General features: G+C 44.6%; 1 protein-coding gene across 6 annotated transcripts in view; it reads left to right on the top strand.

The window, feature by feature from the left end:
- Positions 1 to 19,721, top strand: part of TFDP2 (transcription factor Dp-2) — a 631,051-nt gene that overhangs the window by 157,933 nt on the left and 453,397 nt on the right. For all 6 annotated transcript variants that reach the window (XM_086943706.1, XM_086943705.1, XM_086943703.1 and 3 more), the window contains exon 3: positions 14,515 to 14,639. In XM_086943706.1, the coding sequence (XP_086799832.1) occupies positions 14,515 to 14,639 (125 nt within the window). The remainder of the gene's footprint in view (positions 1 to 14,514; positions 14,640 to 19,721) is intronic.

Below are 19,721 nucleotides of genomic sequence, written 5' to 3'. Positions count from 1 at the left end.
GTGCATACTTATTTTTCTATGTCACATGATGGGCGTCCTGTTGCCTCAGGATGTAATGTGACATATATTTTGGAAGTATATAAACTAATATTCCTGTATAAAATAACTTTCCAAGATGGCTTCCCACCACATCTTGGCCTTACCATTGCTTGTGCTGCAATTGTACCAGCACTGGCAAAACCTCTACCGGCAGCAAACAAGTGCTGGCCGACTGGCTTAGTCGCTGCTTATTTCTTCTGCAATGCCACCCTTGACAGCAGCACTCCGTTGAGATATAAGTTAGTACCAAAGCTACCTCTTACTGAGATATGTTGGGACATTTTTTTGGGAGTGAAGCCATCAATACCTACTGGCCAAAGTATCATAAATAGTAGGTTCATTGATGGGGGTCTGCCATTTGTAATGTCATTTCATATTGTGACTTCATCCTGTCAATCATGGTTGTGCTAGATTATCCCTGTTACTTTATTCTGTGGCTGTGTAGAGTTTGTTTGCTTTTCAGATGCTGCAGTGATATTTTGTTGTTGTTATTTGAACAGTCTTGGAAGCACTGTGATCTTGAGTCATCAAAGTCACTTTCGGTATTTTCAAGCCTGGCAGAAGATGGAAAAAGTAATCACAGGCTTTTTTGAGTGTACTTTGAAGTCAAATACAAGGATTGATTGGCTGAATTTTGTGCAGATGAGCCTGGCTGAACTCAGTAAAGGTTTTTGCGCGTGTAATCTACAATAAGGCCCCGCAGGCACATTACCTGAATCCTCACGAGGATTTGTTGTGATCTACAAACAACTGCCATCAACATTACACTGCAGCATACTACCAACTGGATCATCCTTCTGCGGAGATGATCGTTGACACTAATGCGCGCTTTGTGCCCTCTTAACTACTGGTATCCATTCACCACATGGAACTGTGGTACTATTGTTCTGCGCTCCCGTCCCTCCCTTGGATCATCGTTGTGCTATTGCATGTCCCACACAGACCCTCCAACCTCGAATATGTGTTCATCATGTGAGAGAGGGGCGGGGCTTGGAGCCGGGGGTGGGCATTCACCCCGTCACTGCTTAAAGGGCCGTGGAAAGCCAATGAAAGGGGCAGGACAAGAGAGGAGTGGGGCTTAGAGCTGGTAATGGTGTAAGCAGCCTCTCCTACCCTCTTTGAAGGCTTCCGATCCCGCCCCACTCATCCTGGATGGGGTGTTAAACATTTAATGCATTTTAAGGGTGCAGAACATCCAACAAATGAGTTGGAAACCTACTGTGTTGGCATTTCTAGCTTGCCATGTGATATCTCTTCTTCACCGGATGACCTGGTGAAGAGTGCGTTTGTTGTGAGACTCTTTTGTGCGTTTCGTGGTGTAAAGCACTGTGATTCCAGTTGGGCCTGGTTCACACCTTATAGAACCAACTACAAATTAATGGTTGCAGTTACTGATAAAAGCAGAGCAGAATACCAAGAATGTTCTGTTGAATTAAAAAACAAATTGATGACCTTATACAGGTCTGGGCCTGCACCAAATGGTGTACCTGCCAGGAAGCATCTTGTGCTTATCTTTATCTCACCTACGTTTGTTCCAGGAGTTTTGGTGCAGTGGGATAGTCAGATGGTGAAAACAAAAATGTTCCACAAGACATGACTATTCAAGTAGATGAAAGCCTGGCGAATGGTAGGTTTTCTGTTGACAGTTGATGTGAGATAGGTAAATCCTTGTCCCGCTTTTGGACTCCACTCCCATAAAATCTTGTCTCCACAATAGGCAAAAGCCAGGCAAAAGCCAGGCAAAAGCGAAGCCATTTGCAGGTGGGGGAAATGTCTCGCCTCATAAGGAAGATTCTTGGTGGACACAATGTGCAACTGAACGAAACCCAGAATGGTATGCTTCACTTTGCAAAAATGTGTCGTATGTGCCTTGCCCCATGAAGGGGACAACACTCTGAGAACGGTGGCAGTGCCAGTGCGTGAAGAAGGAATTTCCCCCCCACCCCGTGCCTTCTGGAATTGGTCAAATTAATTAGCAATAATGTCCTTGCGTGCCAAAAAGCAAATGCCACCTCCTCTCACGCATCTCTTCATGTCCCTTTTCGGAATGCATCTATTTTCCCCTCATAATTAAAGCGCCTCAGCATCTGAAGTCCCCCTCGGTGTTTCAAGGTACCCAGTCGAGTGACTGACTGACTGACTGCACATGTGAAAATAATTAGTCTAACAAACCGGCTCCACGGCTAGCTGGAGGAAAATGTTCCCCGGTACGGGTCAGCGTTGTTTTAGGGTAAGCAAACATGGTAATTTGTTTCCAGAGAGGCAGCCAGCTGCGGTGTTGTGCTCGCGCAGGGACATTCCGGCCCCTCGTGACCTCGACCTCTGGCGGGAATGCGCTCTGGTTTCGGCGCGAGGCGGCTTCGGTTGCCCCGGCCGTTTGATTTTGAACCCCGTGGCGAAGTCCAAGGACTTGTCCCGTCAGAGCCCAGAACTGACATCTGCTCGGCGGTGCGGCGTCCTACTGCGTCATGGGACATTTGCAGCGAGGTGCCCGCGGGAGATATCGTGTTTTTGGGTCTGCTGGGGCTAAAAACAATGTTTTCTTTATTGAGCATGGTTTCTGGTCGGGTCATTTGGGGTTCTTATGTACAGCATAGATTGTGTATCTATGTCCATACTGCTAAACAAAAGCCAGTCGAGTTGGCATTAATAGAGGAAGAGAGGATGAACGCAAAAGGGCTCAAAGAACAAATACTTTTCTGTCAGTAGTCCACATACTTTTTTTGTTTTGATATTGGTGTAGCGGAATCTCTCAATTTCTTTAGGTCACCAGCTGTGGTTAAGTTGTGAACTACGCAGTAAGATGTGTGGTAATATTTTTTTCGTAACTGGTCCTCATTTCTACTGTTAAAGTAGCCCTTCTTCATCCTAGAAATCGCAAATCTGAGAGGAAGCGTTACAATGTGATTGTGTTGTCGTGAGGAGGAGCTTGTTGGGCAGAATTATCCGTGATCTACAGCCAGGACACTGGACTGACACCACTTCCTTCCCAGAGAGTGGAGAGGAGGAGCACGGACATTGTAGGGTAGAGAAGAGGGAAGATGGTATGGGTGGAGACCAGCTCCCACAGAAGTAGAGGGGCAAGTAACAGCGCGGGAATTAACAAAATTAAGACATCATAACTCAAGCATGTATTTACCAGTGAAACTTGGGAGGAGCATCGCTAGAAGTGCTTGACTGGGACTACCACTTCCAGGTCTGCTGCTTTCCCATTCTAGGCATCAAAGCGTCCACAACACGGGGTGGTGTCTGCATAGTGTTGTGTTGTCTTCAGCGTTGAAGCCGGTGGGCTGGGGCTCTAAATCTTGCATCCCCAATTGACCCAAGTGGATACTGCCTCAAGTGCAAAATATGTCAACCTCCTAAACATGCGCTCCCTCATGCACACCAGACAAGCTGGATATGTGGATGTAGGTGCTGAGGTGGGGAATGACAGCAATATTGTTTATCTTGTGTACAGTGTGTGGTGGTTGTGGCTGTCTGACTTTGTATATGTAGTGGTCATTAGATAGTCTTGCTTATCCACTTCACATTCATTGAAGCAGATAAGCTAAACAACTACCCGCTTATCATCCCGTAATAGTACTGACCGACCACTCCGGATAGTCTGCACGCTGGGTGTTTTTAAGCTGAGTACTCCACCATTTACACTATGGAGTACCAAGCTCAGACCGTGTATTTTAAGTTGTTGTGCTTCTATGCACCTTGTTTGAGGCCAGTCATGAAATATTTACTCCCTTCTCAGTAGTCAAATTCTCTTTATTTCGGTTAATAAAAACCATAAAAGATACAGCTGCACAAGTCAATATTAAAAACATTCCGAGCTAAAAGGAACAGTCAAATGGTGAATGGGCAATTCGAAGGTAAAAAATTGCTCTGATTAACATAGTAAAACAACGTGAAAAAGAGCATGAGCGTTACAATTCCCAAGTGGGTCATAACTCTGTTGTCTACGGCAATACAAGGCAGGGCAATAAAACCACATGACTAAAGTGCTGGTGCATTTATATACATTATATAGAACGGTCAGCAAGTTTATAGCCCAAAAATAAGACAACAGTACTTACATGCTCCTTTTTCCCTTGGTAACACCCTTACTCGTAATCAAGCAAATGACAAGATTAAAATGCATAAAATAGTACAGTGAAAACAACTATTTAAACAATATGAAAAGTAGCAGCATTGGGAATTAAACCTCACTTGTCTGGTCATCACAATTTCCATTTTGTCTATCAGGGCCAAACAAGGGTGTTGGCAGCACCTTCCTTCTAATCGCCCAAAAGTGGCCTAGACATTTCGCAGTTGCACAAGCAAATAAAGGACTAGCGTCTGATTTTAATATGCACAAGGCCTGTTTAGAGCTTCAGAACCCGAGTTGTCTGCACACTGGAGCTAACCATTTGCTCCTTGGTTTCGCATAAGCTGTGCAGGCAAAAAAGACATGGCCTATTGATTCATATGGGCAGGAACAGGAAGGTCAGCCCTTAGGTTGAGATTTATTGATCAGCCAGGATTTGCTAAAAGCATTGATTGGTAAGCTACCATGCCTGAACTGGGTATACAATATCCTGTCAGCTGGGACCGTAATAATATCAAAATAGCTTACTAAAAGACAATTCGTTTTCAGGTCTATGAAAGTATCTGTTAGGCTGCCCTGTTGGATTTTCCAAAGTTTATCCTGCTCAACCCATGCCCAGTACAATAGCTTTGCTTGGCTCTAGTATACGTTGGTGGGTGACCGGTAACCTGTTTTGGCATGCCAATGCTTGACCGAAGATTATCTATATGTTTGATCCAGCTAATCTTTTTGGTGGTATCCAAAGCAGAGACCTTGCTAAAAGTTGCAGTGTACGGTGCCAGATCAGGAGTGGTGACCAATCTATGCCGAACAGCAGTGGGCGAAGCCTCGCAAGGTCATTAATAGGCTTAATGTCCAGATCAAGTTTACGTGGGAGAAGAGGGGTACTTTGAGGAAGGGATACCAAGTTTCGGAAGAACTTGTTCTCCACTGCTGAGAGATCACTTAAATTTACTGTGCCCCACAACTCTGCCCCATGAAGAGCACTGCTGACAGCCTTGCAGCTATACAATTTAAGAGCAGGTGCTACTGGTTTAGTATATGATAGGCGATGCTCCTGCCTCAGAATCCCAGTTAGCTCAGAGAATTTCAGAGATGCCTTCTTTAGATGGTTCTTCCAAGTCATTCCCTCCGACCGCTTAATGCCCAGATAGTCAAATGAGCTGACCCTCTCAAGCGGAACATTGTCCAGGAGCAAACTTACCTTGAAGGAATTGTGAGGGTTCAGCATCATTAGCTTGGCTTTAGTGTTGTTCATAACCAAGCCCCTCTCCTCACAGAAAGCCTTAAAATGATTCATTAATTTTTGTAGGCCCATGGGGTTTTAGAAACCAGGAGGGTATCACCAGCGAATAATAGTGTGGAGATTTTGTGATTCGCCAAAGATGGAGCAACAGCTGGGATGTAGCACAGAAGATCAGCTACTTGTTTAACATACAAGGAGAAAAGGGTTGGGGCTAAAACACAGTCCTGGCGGACCCCCGGCTGGATCATATTTGGCTCGGAGGTTTGTCCCTGGTTCTCCCATCTCATACGGGCGAAGGTCTCTTTATTCCACCTGATTAGGAGTTCCAGAATTGCCAGGGGTATTCCCATATCCCTAAGCACCTGCCAAAGTAAGTCCCTAGGCACAAGGTCGAAGGCTGTTTTTAAGTCTATAAAGGCAAGGTATAGACTAACCTTGCCCAACACAACAATCTTCCAAACAGCATAACAAGACGAAAAACTTGATTGGTTGTGCCAGTCTTCCACCGAAAACACGCTTGGAGTGGAGAGAGGATGTGATTCTCATCCATCCACTCCTTGATCTTAACTATGAGAGAACGCAGAAGACCTTTTGCGCATAGTTGATCAGGCTGATCGGACGGTAGCTGGAGGGCTTTGTCCTATCCCCTTTCTTAAAAATGGGTATTACTTCGGCCCCTTTCCATGAACCTGGAATCTTCCCCCCGCCAGCTATGTCATTGGCCAGTGTTGTGAGGTATGTTGTCCAGTTACCCCTGTCTGGGTGGAAGAGGTCGACAGAGATGCCAGCCGGGCCTGGGGCTTTTGCAGGTGAGATTGCATCCAAGGAAGACAGGCTTTCCTCTCTAGTAAATGAGGTTACCTACTGGGTGACCTGTGTCAAAAAACATCTGGGGTCTATCTTAGATGTTAGTGATGGAATACTGATTACTGAAGTGCTTATGCCACTCTGAAGCTGGGATGTTATTGGCCAAAGGGGGAGATCTTTCAAAATTGCTCGTGGACAAAGTGACCAAAACATCCTGCTATCTGGGTGCAGGATGACCTCCCCAAGATCTTCCCATCTCCTTTCGTCCCATTCTCTCTTGGCTTTAGTTTGTGCCTGTTTGTATTCTCTCCTGGCTTCACGTATCATGGGAGTATCCCTATTTCTGATGGCGACAGACAGTCTCCCTCTCAATACCCTACACTTCTTATTGACCCACAAATTTGTTTCTAATGATCCCCCCTGCTTAGGTCTATTCTTATGAATGTAAACAAAAAAGGATCTGGCCAAGTGCTTGAAGAAGTCCGCATGTAGAGTGCTGCAGCTAATCGGTGTAGTCAGGTCATCGCTCGCTAGTGACAGAATCTCCAACTGCTTTTCTAAGTCATTTTTATTTATATTAATCTTTGATTCATCTGACATAGTAGCTGGCCATTTGAGACGAAGTTTAGCGTTTGTAATCTATCCTACTCTACCCATTCGGTCCACGGAAGGTCATCCCCCATCCTTTATCGGAGCTGGTTCTCCCATTAGTGGCCCTTAGCCTGCATTTCAGAGATTTAGCATTCAGCAGCAATGCTGCTTGCAACCATTTATTTATAGGAGGGAGCTCTAGGGGTGGTACCAACCACACTTTATCCTCCTCATTCACCTTGTGGGAGTCAACCCAGTCGAGTGGCTTCTATGTGACATTGAAGTCACCACCGACTATTAGGGGGTGACTGTCGTGCCTGGCCTCCAATAAATTGTCCAGGGCATGGAGAGTTGGGGCGCTACCTCCTCTAGTGCTTCTGGCATAAACATTGTAAATATCAAAGGCTTGCCCTTGCGACTATTTAGCCTAATCCCAAGGATGTCTGAGCTATTGGTGACCAGCTCCTTAATGTCACAGTTTATTGAGATATTAATTAGAATAAGCAACCCACCTGTCGGCCGGCCATGCTTAGATGGAATAGACGGTCTATGAAATGTCATGAACCCGGGAATGAATGTGGGGGTCGGGCTCCATGTTTCCTGCAGTAAGCAGATCTTATGTTGGTTGATAAACTCGAGCCTGTGTGGGCAATCGGGCTTCCCTCTTTTGCCTGCCATATTTCCCGACACTATTTTCATCATCCTGCTGTTTGTCATCGAGGAGAGAGCCTGGGGAGTTGGTAGGGCAATTGGTTCAATCGGCTCTATTGGATGATAACTAAGTGTGTCTAGACTTTTGGCCTGCAGATGATCTCTTGTCACAGGCAATATGGCTGTTGCCAAGACCGGCTGCGAATTTGATGTCATACAGCTGAACTCATGAAAGGAGCCCTCTTGATGAATTTATGCTGTGGGGGAAGTGCGGACATAATCTATACTAGAGATGTATGTGGGGTCCCAGGCAGAAGGTGGATGCAGTCAATCGTTCTGGGGCAAAGTTGAAATAGGGGAGTCCCCAGGGGGCTGTGGGGCAGCTTTGGGTCGTTCGGTCATAGTAGGGATACTTAGCTTCAGCTGGATATTTGAAACAGGTGGTGGATAGATTCTAGATTCCAGGGCAACTAGGTTATGCACCAGGTGTTTACTGATTGGAATAAGCTCTATTGCATCATCTGAGCTGTGTTTAAGTACACATCTTTTTGCCTGCACAATGTCATCCCTTATTATAGATCTTCAACCCCTGGTATGCCTCAACCAATGTATAGCTTTGTTTTTTAAGGGTTCACCGTTCCTATGTTTGTAGCTGTTGTTGTCCACCTTGGGAATATTGGTCATATAGATAGTTGTGGGCAGGGGAGCAATGTGCGTGGGGTGAGGTGGTTGGAAGAGTTAAGGGCACCCTAGTACAACCTGTATTCAATCTCTGGGATACTTGCTCTGTCGACATCCCATGCCCAGCTAGGTCCCGTGGTACACCCTTAAGTTTCCAGCATTGATCCTCCTGAAACCTCCATGGGCAGTTAGTGAGGTACCAGGTGCCCTATCATTGCAACCAATTGGGGCAAACTGAGGGGCAGAGTTAATGTTCAAAGCATTATGGCCGGTTTGCATGCAGGGGGAAGATGCAGGGCCCGTCCTCGAGTTTGCATGATTATTTGATGTGAGCGCTGGTTGGGGGGTGGGGGGGGGGGGGGGAGGGGGTTTGCTGGGGTCTACTACGTTATTCTAGTTTATGGTAGAGTTTTGACACTAAGACAGTCAAAGTCTCAATTGAACCTTTTAGGGTTAATATTCCCTCTGAAGATCTAAATTAGAGGGTACAAGTCCATTAGCAGCCGCCCTTTCTCCCTGGTAGGGGTTCATATTTAACCCATTGTCTGTTATACTTGTATGCTCCGGGTCACTATATTAATTTTTTATAGCCGATTTCTCTGCAAGGGGGGCGAAGCGATTACTCGGGGGAAGGTCGACTGGCATGACACAATCAGAGGAGCAAGCTTCGCTTGAAGGACACAAAAGGCTACAAGTGCGCTCTTTTCTCACTTCCAGGACTGGCATTGGATGTATTTTGTTAGCCGCTTTCTTAAATAAATGTGTATGTTCCCATACCCTGTGTTGGTGGACCCAATTGCGGTGTGTGGGTGAGAAGCCATAATGAGGGGTGCAGGAGTGTCAAAAGATGAAACAGGTGTCGTAAGCAACCCCTCACAGTCTGCAATGATATTCTCAATGCGATCTAGCACGTTCTCCCTATGCACCCCTTTCGTTCTCAGTTTCCTGCCCTGGAGCCTGGGACTGTTTCTTGGATCTCTTCTTTGTGGCACCTCCCAACCCAGTCCCTTTCCTTTTTCCCCCATGCCAGGCAGTCAATGAGTCAATACTGCAGAAGATGGTATGAAGTATTAGGTGAAGCAAATATGGTGCAGCCGAAAAAGTCAAAATGCCAAATAGTACCTTAGGAATGGAACAGCCCAAGTCCTAAAGACTAAATTTAAACTGCCTCCTGGCGCCATTGCAATTACGTGTGCGGCAGCAAGCCGCAAAGAAGCCTGGGACTTGTGGTCCTTGTCCCCAGTCACGGCCTCAACAGCAGGCAAACAGGAGTGAAACCGGCCTCCCTTCTGTACACTCTTCAGTTTTTCCAGTGTTGATCTGGCTGTCACTGCAGAGAGTTGAGTGTCATGGTTGGGTAGAACACGTGTAACCAGTGACTTTGCTTTTTGGAGGCTTAAAGGCTGTGCAATGTAGCACTGGGTCTGTGTGTAGCACAGAATGCGCTTTGAAGTGGATCAAAGATTACGTGTACGGCAGAGGCACTGTTCCATCCTCCAAGTATGGCACATCAAAATGAATCAAATACTCCCTCTTCGGAATCCTACCGTGACCCCTAAATGAGCTAGTCTGCTGAATACGTCCGAAGATTTCTCGACTGAAAGAGGCCTGCTAGTGAAAAGAAAAGTCAGTGACTCTTTTATGAATTGGTAATTTTACTCCCTTTAACTCCTTCACATCTTTGTATAGCCAGTGATAGGCCTGCTTGGAGTATTTTTTTCTGAAGCACATGCATTTTGAACCAAATGATTTGAAAATTCAGCTAGTCTGAAAGTAAAAGTTCAGAAAAGGAAGTAGCACTGAAAAAAAACGTCTCAGGAAACTGTTTGTCCTGATGGCCATGGCGAATGTACACTCCTCTGCAGCAACCATCTATGAATGCATTTTATTATACTTTAAGCTACTCCATGCAAAGCTAGCCTCCTACGGTGGTCATCTATGAATGGGATATCTTACAAAAATAACAAAATACATTAAAAAATGCACAATTGACATGCATGCTCACGTGTAGGAGGCGGTCTTGCAGTTGTTAATTAACCAGTTGAGGGTGGCTCCCTGTTGATAGTGTGGAGGGTGGTGTTTAATCTGTAACACACTAAAAGGGGTGGGGAGGAACAAGTAGATGTTGTGTGGAGGGATGGGTGTTAATAAAGTCAAGTGGCTCTGAAGGAACAACTGAGAGTTTGAAGAAATGTAGAGAGAGAAAATTGTCGACCTTGTGCATTGAACTGCAATGCAAGTTATAATGTCAACCATGGACGGATATCATGCAAAAAACACCATGCAACCAAAATGCTCCCGGGTTGAACAAACACAGGAAAAAGGAGAACGCATTCAAATCAAAAGCAGGAGAGTAAGATAGACAAGAAAGCCATCCAATCATGAATAAGAAGGAGGTTGACCCAAAGTCTACTCTATGTAACATATTGTTCACAGTATGTCTCGACTACCACAGTCAAAGTTGTTTGCTGCCAAAACCTAAATAGAGAATGGAGATTCCTATGGATAAGTGAAAAAATAGGAGGCAGATTTAAAAAAAGGAACAGAGACTTGTATGGAAAAGTACAGAAAATAGGAAGCAGACATAAAAATAAACAAACTAGGGATATAGGTTGTGGAAAAAGATAGAATGTAGGATGGGTACGGGAAGCAGAAGAGATGGATATTGAGTTTAAAAGCAGATGGAGAGCAAACCTTCAGGGAGGATGGGACTAGCAAAGGAAGGAGGGAAAAGAGAAGTGGGATTGAAGGGATAAAGTTGGAAGAGACCGGAATGAGGATAGAGTAGCAGTGGGTACTCCCTAATTTAAAATGAAAAAAATTAATTAACTCTAGAATCGAACCAAATAATTTGAACTACACACCATTTCACTGAAAATGTGCCTGCCGATTTATAACAGAACTACATTTGACTTGTATTTTCTTCATCTTTAACGAGAGAGCCTGGTGCACCATTTATGCTTTATCACGGCTCTGAGCAACACAAAAACCTATGACACAATTACAAATCAGTTTAATAGCATGTACTTCAAAAAGATGCGCTCAAATCAATGAGATGGTTTTAGCAACCAAGAGGGTATGTAAATCGTAAATCGTGAGGAAAACATATCTTTGACTACCTTGCTTCTTTTTGTACACAAAATCTGCTAAGCATAGCTTGTTCCATCATATCATTTCTGCTACACAGTCATTCCAAACTTTTTCTGAGGGTGTCTTTTTTTTGGTGGCATGTCCTAAAACCAGTGCTTAATTTGAGCCACTGCTTTCAGGTGCTCAGCACCTGCTCTTAATTGCAAACACTGGCACTTATGACAGTTTGCCACATGGTGGTGCTGTTTACCTAGTTAAAAATGAGCACGACAAAAGTTGTTTATTTATTTACTGTACATAAAAAATGACTAATACCTGATGCCCAAGCCATTCTTATAGCTTTGGGAGTCTGGAATTGTCTGAATTGTCACAATTGTAGGGATGTGATGGTTAGTTATGTTATGGTAAAGGTGACTTATAGAGCGCATGTTCACCATAAGGTGTCTTGGCGCTGAAGTAGTGGTGTTGGTGCGGGCATTGGCAGTCCTGGTAGGGGAAATGGCTAGTGCAAGCTCCAGTGGCGGCCTAACGGGGGCCCTGACATGCATTTTCTTTCTTTACAAATTGAGCACTGCCTAAAACAGAACATTAGGAAAAAGAAGTGTGATGGAACGTTGTGGAGAAATGTTGCACAGCGCCGTGTGCTCCAAATCTGGTATTTTGTTTCCACATTGTTAATTGGAGGTCTCATTTTTACACTAACCATGCTTTGAATCCTCCTCCGCCATTTCGCTGAAAAGGCTGGAGTGATAGCATGTGGAGCAACAAGTCTGTGGTTCTGCATAGTTGTTGTCTGGTTTTCACCAATAAGGACAAACTTAGTGAGTGTTCTGAATTTATATGCAAAAGTAAGTAAACGCAGAATAGTGTAACTGTTAGTCTCCTCCGCTCTTACCTGCCATTCTCGGGATGGCAATCGCCCCCCCCCCCCCCGCGAGTCAATCGTGGGAGTGGGGGGGGGGGGGGGGGTTGAGGCGGCCAAAGAGCTTGCTACTCCACTGCCAGGTTCATGTCCTTTAAAAAGTAGTATACACCCTAGCAGTGGGTTGTAAGGCTGTATTATTCTCTTCGAGTCTGGATGAATAGCAATCTGCAGTTTTTTGCTGACCCTGTTGACTACAGAGCTCGTACTAGCTGACGGTGTCCTTCATAACAGGAGGCCAATTTGCAGCTACGTATAGATTTTCAAAATAATACATACCATTATTAATAACGTGCAAAAAAGAAATGAACATCATTGTTTTAATAACAATCTTAATTGAGCAGGACTTCGAACAGTAATAGTTTCCAGGTGGCCATTTCTGATTTGCTAGTTGGATGACTCTTGTCACAAACACTTAAATGGCGCCTGGTGCTGGTTAAATAAAGGCCAATTATTTAGTCTCTATTGCTTGTGATTAAGTGGGTCAGAAGGAACCCCTGTCATTATTTTTCTCTGTGGCTCTGTGTTTTGATCACATACATTGCTCTGCTGTGCAAGCGCTGCCTCATTCAGAGAATGTCACTGGCATATTTTGGCCTGGAGTGTTCTGCTGTCCTAATTGCTAATCCTATTTATGTCGAGAGAAGACCGGACCAAGAATCAAAACCCTAGGACAGACATTATTACAAAGCCAGCAAAAATCAGTATTTATAAAAAAGAGAAACGAAATATATATAGCATATAATGAATAGGAGGAATTCGATAAGGGTCCACGGGTAGGGGAGGATGCTTTTAAAGATGAGGATCACATGTGCCTTTCTTAGACCTTTTTTTTGTTTTTTTACTTGCTTAATGATACCAGCTCATATTCTTTTCCCTTCAGCAATCCCCGAGACAGCTGTATTGAGCAGTATTGAACTCTATTGAACTGTACACTGTATCTTCAGCAGTTAGCTTTTGGTTATTGAAATCAGATTTTGCATTGGCATTTTGAGAGAACTTGGACTGCATTTCGTGGGCAGCTGAAACTTTTTTTCTCCAGCCATTGCATAAGTCCAGTGCTTAAATTGAGCCGGTGGTTTCGGGTGGTCCCACTGTCTTGCATCCAGTTTGAACTACCCGGTAGGAGGTGGACCAGGACCATGGAGCCGACGGCAAAGGCCATACAACTCCCTGGGACCAGCAACGTTGTGTCATGGGCATAAATGTGACCCTCTGCTCGAGTTTGGAACAAATCATCTAAAGGTCTCACACACACACACACATGAAGAGCAAGAGGGCTCTAGGTGTGCAGCACAGGCCCCCGCCAGTCAATGAGCGCATCCGTTAGGGCAGCGTTCTCTTCCCTCTCCATCCACCACCAGTCAATGCGCGCATCCTTTAGGGCAGCATCCTCTTCCCTCCATCCACCGACAGTCGATGCACGCATCTGTTAAGGCAGCGTTCTCTTCCCTCTCCATCCACCACCAGTCGATGCTCTCATCTGTTAGGGCATCATTCACATCCCTCTCCATCCACCGCCAGTCGATGCACGCATCTGTTAAGGCAGCGTTCTCATCCCTCTCCATCCACCGCCAGTCAATGCGTGCATCTGTTAGGGCAGCGTTCTCTTCCCTCTCCATCCACATCCAGTCGATGCACCCATCCGTTAGGGTAGCATTCTCCTCCCTCCGTCCACCACCAGTTGATGCACGCATCTGTTAGGGCAGCATTCTTCCCTCTCCATCCACCGGTAGCCCATGCGCGCATCCGTTAGGGCAGTGTTCTCTTCCCTCTATATTCACCTTTTACCTATACAGGGTTGTTTTTTTCTACCCGAAAATGCAATTGTGTGCAGCATTTCTCTATGCACACTTTTGTTGCTGTGGTGCTGGGAAGGGTAGGGGGGGATTGTGTCTCTGCATGGAGATGCCAAACTGATGCTACAGCCTCAACCCCAGTCAGGACTGGGAGAAGAAAAGCAAGATTCTGCTTTCGTCTTCTACGCACTAAGCTGCTTCATGTCACACCTTTACATATCCTGTATATGCTGCCTTCAGTGACTGGCCACCATCTCTGGGGTTGGTCTGTATGGCACAGCGAAGTTCATAGTATGACTTTTGAAGTTGCATCCGACACCCATTAGGGCTTCCTTCGAGCTCACGCCTGTGCTGTTCCACATTGTTGGATTAAAAGCAAGATGATGTGAAGCGCTGTCCTTATCTAATTTTTAATAAGGTAGTGTGAATAGGGACACGTGTATACAATGTTTCAAACTGTTTACTGTTAATTTATTCAATTAACGCCACAAATGTTGTATTGCTCGGCTACATTTCACTTACCTAAATACCCCAGCACTTTGAATTTCTGATTATATGGTCTTAGTGAAATGTATGTAAAAAAATATATATATTTTTTTTACTTTTTCAGCTCATAAGCGCACCTCAACGATTCGCCAATTCAGGGAGTGTTCTGATTGGAAGTCCATACACCCCAAACCAATCGACAATGGTCACACACAGTCACATCACAGAAGCCACCAACTGGATCCCAGGGTAAGAACTTTTTCCTACGTATATGAAATATCCAAGATGATATGCAAAGAACTTTTTTTGTATAGGTTGCTTTATTTTTTTGTGATCAAAGGTCCTCCTTCCAGCGGGACAACCCCCATAGCAAATATTTTCTATATTTTCTGATGTTGTGGTTGTCTATCTGAAACCTACTGATTTATTTACTTTTATGGCTTTATATGGTGCAAGCCAAGACTTTTTGGGTATCACATCGCTGTACATGAATGGATCGATGCTCAAGGGATTAGAACAATGTAAAGCACATCCTAGACAAGAAGTTCTAGTGTGTGACTTTGGTTTCACATTTATCCTCAGTTTACTTAGCATGCCATGACCTTCGACATGGATATAGCAAAGGCTGTCCTCCCCAATATCTCCCCAAATACCCCCATTTTTACAGAGCTTGGTGAAATGCTGCGAGTCAAGCATTGCCAATACTTAATTTATTCTTTTTTTTACAGTTAAAGAAGCATCACCAAGCCTTGCCTAATACAGCAGGTGTTATATTAATCTCTGATAGATTAAGCTGTTTTTCTTTAATGAGGAATTTCAAGCTGCGCAACATTAAAAAGTGAGTTTGTATTTAACTAGTCTTGAAAGTACGATCCTGTGCAGCACCCCGAGTAGTGTTACTTAGAAAACAGGGGAGAGGTGTGTTAGGCTGTTTGTCCACTATCTTGTAATAAGGCCCAGCTATATTCCTGATGAATAATAATAATTAGTGGGGCAGGGACTCTTGAAAATCATAATGACTTACCAGTGCCAATTTTAACTCGTTGTTGCTTATGTCCCACACATGGCGCCAGAGGCTTCAGCTGACTGACACATAGAAAAACAAAAAGCAGGGGGAAGGGTTGTGTTCTGCCTAGATACTCAGAGTTCCTGCAGCTACTGAGAGTGGAGCATTCTCTAAACACTATGTGGGAAAACAAAATGGCTGCCAGCAGGGTGAGTGATGCTCTGTGGGGAGGGAATCCAGAAGCGAGAGCGGGGCATTCAAAGACTCCCTGAGTGGATGCTCTGCAGCACTTTTGAAGTTTCGTGTGACCTCTTCCATCGCAGATGGAGATTGCTGATTGAACTGGCACCAGTGCTGTACTAGGAGCCAGTGTGTCCCAGTGCAGGAAGGAGCAGCAGCATTAGGAGTTGACAAAGAGAGCTGCACCCTCTTCTTGCTCCAGAGAGGGCTAGGTCATAGTATTACAGTGTAATACCTCTACAGAGTCCTGAAATGGAGGTGAAACAGTAAAACAAAAGTCATTTATTTTTTATTTTAACCCTCACTGCCTGCAGGAAAGAGGTGGCTCGCAGTGAAGAGTGCAATGGATCAGAGGCAGTTGATATTGCAAAGGGCCAGTGTATAAGGACTGCAGTGTTGAAGACCATCCTTGAAAATCTCAACAAGGTGGAGAAGACATTGGTAGTGAGAGAGTCCATGTTACAGAGGCTTGAGACAAGAGTAGTGAGGGGCTTATTGCTGACTCAGTGGAGAAAAGGGTGGGGAAAGTGGAAATAAATAGGGCCCACATGAGTTTCAAGTTAAGTTACCACCCGGAAAAACATGGGAACCTGAAGGGTGCACTGCTGTTCTTTGAGGGAAAGTATGAAATGCTGCTTGATGCACAATGGACAACAAATGTTAGATTTTTAGGCTACAAAGCAACACCCTACGAGACATTATTCATGGAAGAGGTGCAGGCATTTTGCAAGGAGCACCTTGCCCTACCAGACGGAGAACCCCAAGTGCGAGTGGAGGAAACAATACAGGCTTATATCATGATGTAGAGCAACTCCCAGGAAACAGGAAAAAGGATGTGATTAGTGGTGCGAAGTGATCCCGCTCATCGGGACACCAGCCTGAAAAGAGCTGCAAGTTTGGAAGATACTAAAATAAATGAAAGGATTATGTTGTTCCCTGAATGTGGTGCCCTCTTGCAACACAAAAACAACTCCATGTGCTTTGCACCAATTTTCTGGATAAGGTGGCTACAGCATCCCTGTCAGACTAAAGGTGGTATTGGATGGTAAATCATTTGTTTTCTTTCACAGCCTCAGAAAACCCAGTCATTCCTAGAATCAGAAGCAAGACACCATAGGATCCGTCATGGACAACGTTTGACTCTGAACTTACTGCTTTGGATCCTGTGTTAATCACACGCCGTTGTGATACGACCCGACAGGGAAGATGCTTTCCATAGAGTGGTTGCAGTGAAGAGTTACGTTTTTACTTGCGCTCCTTCTCCCTCCTCCTGCATTCCTCCAAAACCTTCTTTTTTTTCTTTTTAATTCCCCTTATGTTCTTTACTGTGCCCCTTTTCCTCTTCCATGGTGACCTTGTTCTATTCACGATTGGATAGTCATGGTCTGTAGGCATTTCTCCAAATACATATACAATTGCTGGTACATATGGTACACTCCAGTTATTGAGTTCTTTGATGGACAGCAGCAAAGAACACCAAAGAAGGGGGGAAAATGGCTGTGTGTGTGTTTTCACTGAAAAAACCCAAAGGTTACTGGGACGTTCTAGTAAGCTCAGATTTCACTCGTCCAAAATTTGTGAAATTCAGCAGTTCTAGTTACCTGACTAACTATAACTTAAGTCCTGGCAATGCACTACTTATGACATCATATATGACATCAATCATTACATGGTCAGTGACATCACTCATGACATCAGCAGTAAGTGTAAGTATTTTGTAAGAGTTTATTATTGTTAAACATGCATACTAAGGCATCACAAAAGTTACATTTGTATACTAGGCATACTACTAATGAGTGATACTACTTTTAATATAAATGATGTGAGTGACTGTGTGTATGCTGAGTGAGTGGATGTGTCAGTGGCTATATGGATAATTGAGTGGGTGAGTGGGTGTCAATGGTTGGATGAGTGAGTGACTGGGTGTGCAAGTGTCTATGGGTGAGTGGCTCTTTGAGTGGGTGTTAAGTGAGTTGCTGTATGAGTGGCTGTGGTGAAGAGTGAGTGTGTGAGTGGCTGTATGGGTGAGTGAGAAGATGTGGGGGTGCTTGTATGGATGTGTGAATGGGTCTGTAAGTGGTTGTGTGGGTGCATGAGTAAGTGCTTGTATAGGTGAGTAAGTGGCTGTGTTGAGAGACTTATGGGTGCGTGAGTGGCTGTATGGGTGAATAACTGGGTGTGTGAGTAGGTGTATGGGTGAGTGTGTGGCTGTGAGAGAGGCTGTATGGGTGAGGGACTGGGTGTATGAGTGGTTGTTTTTGAGTGAGTGGTTGTCCGAGTGCCTGCATGTATGAGTGAGTGGGTCAGTTAGTGACTGTATGGGTAAGTGAGTGTGTGTCTGTCTGTGTGTGCCTGAATGGGTGAGTGACTCCAGGTGTGAGTAGTTGTATTAATGGGTGTGTGAATGGGTGTATGAATAGGGGTGTGAGTGACTATGGATGGGTGAGTGGGTGCAGGAGTGGGCGTAAGGATGAGTGAGTGGTTGTATGAGTAGCTGTATAGGTGATTGGTTGTGTGAGTGGCTTATTGAGTGAGTGAGTGAGTATCTCTAGGGATGAGTGGTTGGTTGTGTGAGTACTTGTATGGGTCTGCAAAAGGGTATGTGAGTGGGTGTGTAAGTGGGTGGGTGTATGAGAGCTTTTTTAGGGGTGTGAGTGGGTGTGTGAGTAATTCTGCTACTGATGTCATGAGTGATGTAAATTGAGATGTCATCAGTGATGTCACTGATCATGCCATGAGTGATGTAATATGTGAGTTCATAAGCAGTGCATTGCAGGGACGTAAGTTATAGTTAGCTCAGGTAACTATAACTGCTGAGCTTTGTACGACTGAAATTGAAGCCTAACTACAATGTCCCGGTAACTGTTTTTTCCAGAGAATTTCTCTGTTTAAAAAATAATTATATTTCCTAACTATAACCTCCTTGTTACCTTTGTTTTTTACATTGAATTAATAAGGTCTTTTTAATTCTATTTCCTTAGTATAACGTCCCTGTAACCTTTGATTTTTTTTCATTGAATTTCTGAGTTTTTTAATTTTATTTCCTGACTATAACCAGTAACCTTTGACAGTGGGTGTGTGAGTAAGTGCATGAGTATCTCAGTAGGTGTGTGAGTGAGTGTTAGTGTCTCACTGGGTGGGTAGGTGGGTGCATGAGTGTCTCAGTGGGTGCATGAGTGTCTCAGTGGGTCCCTGAGTGGGTGTGAGAGTGTATCAGTGGCTTTGCGAATGCCTCCATGAGTGTTGTCAGTCAGTCTGTGAGTTGCTGCATGGGTGTCTGAGTGGGTCTGTGAGTCAGTGGGGGTCTGTGAGTGTGTGAGAGTATGTGTGATTCTGTAAGTGGTTGCAAGAGTGTCTATCTGGGTCTGTGAGTGGGTGCATGAGTGTCTGAGTGGGTTCTGTTTGTTTTCTGCTTGATTTTTTGACTTTTTTCTCCTCACTTCTAACCTCTATTTTTCCTCTTTCCGCTCGTTTCTGACCTCTATTTTGCCGGCCGGCTTAAGAAGCACACTGGCACTCTGCTGCTCCCCGTCGACTGATCCTGCCTAGAGCCTCTTGAGTTTCCGTGACTAAGAAACAAAAAAGCCCAGCATCAGGTCCCCGGAGCTGCACGCTAAATGGCCCACTCACCGTCCGTTGTTTATTTGATTTACACAACAGGGCCATTCTTATTTATGCATCTCACTGGAGCAGTTTGAGGGAATTGGTTTCCCATTCCTCCAGGATCCTCCTAATCATGACTGTGCGCCTGTTATCTGCTTGATACAAGGATACAGATCCCATTCAGAGGATTGCCGTGTTTCACCCACCCACAGACGGGACTGCTAGTACATTGTCTTTCTTTCATCCTGAAGAGGCCTGGGTCTCTAGGCAAAAAACCATTGATACTTTCAATTGAGGAGTCTGTAAATCTCAATCGACTTTCAAAGACCTTATTTGACACACAAAGAATATAGAGAGCAAAACTGTCCCTCACATGTGTACAATCTACAGACTATCTCTTTTATGGACTCTGTAAAAAGCAAAGACTACAGCCATATCTGTTTCAAAGAACTAGAACACTGAAGAAATAAACTTTCTAGTTG

Source organism: Lissotriton vulgaris, chromosome 11 (assembly GCF_964263255.1).
Source record: "Lissotriton vulgaris chromosome 11, aLisVul1.2, whole genome shotgun sequence".
In the NCBI taxonomy this organism is placed as follows: Eukaryota; Metazoa; Chordata; class Amphibia; order Caudata; family Salamandridae; genus Lissotriton; species Lissotriton vulgaris.
The sequence above is the reverse complement of the archived record's forward strand: the minus strand, read 5'-3'. Positions and strand labels throughout refer to the sequence as shown.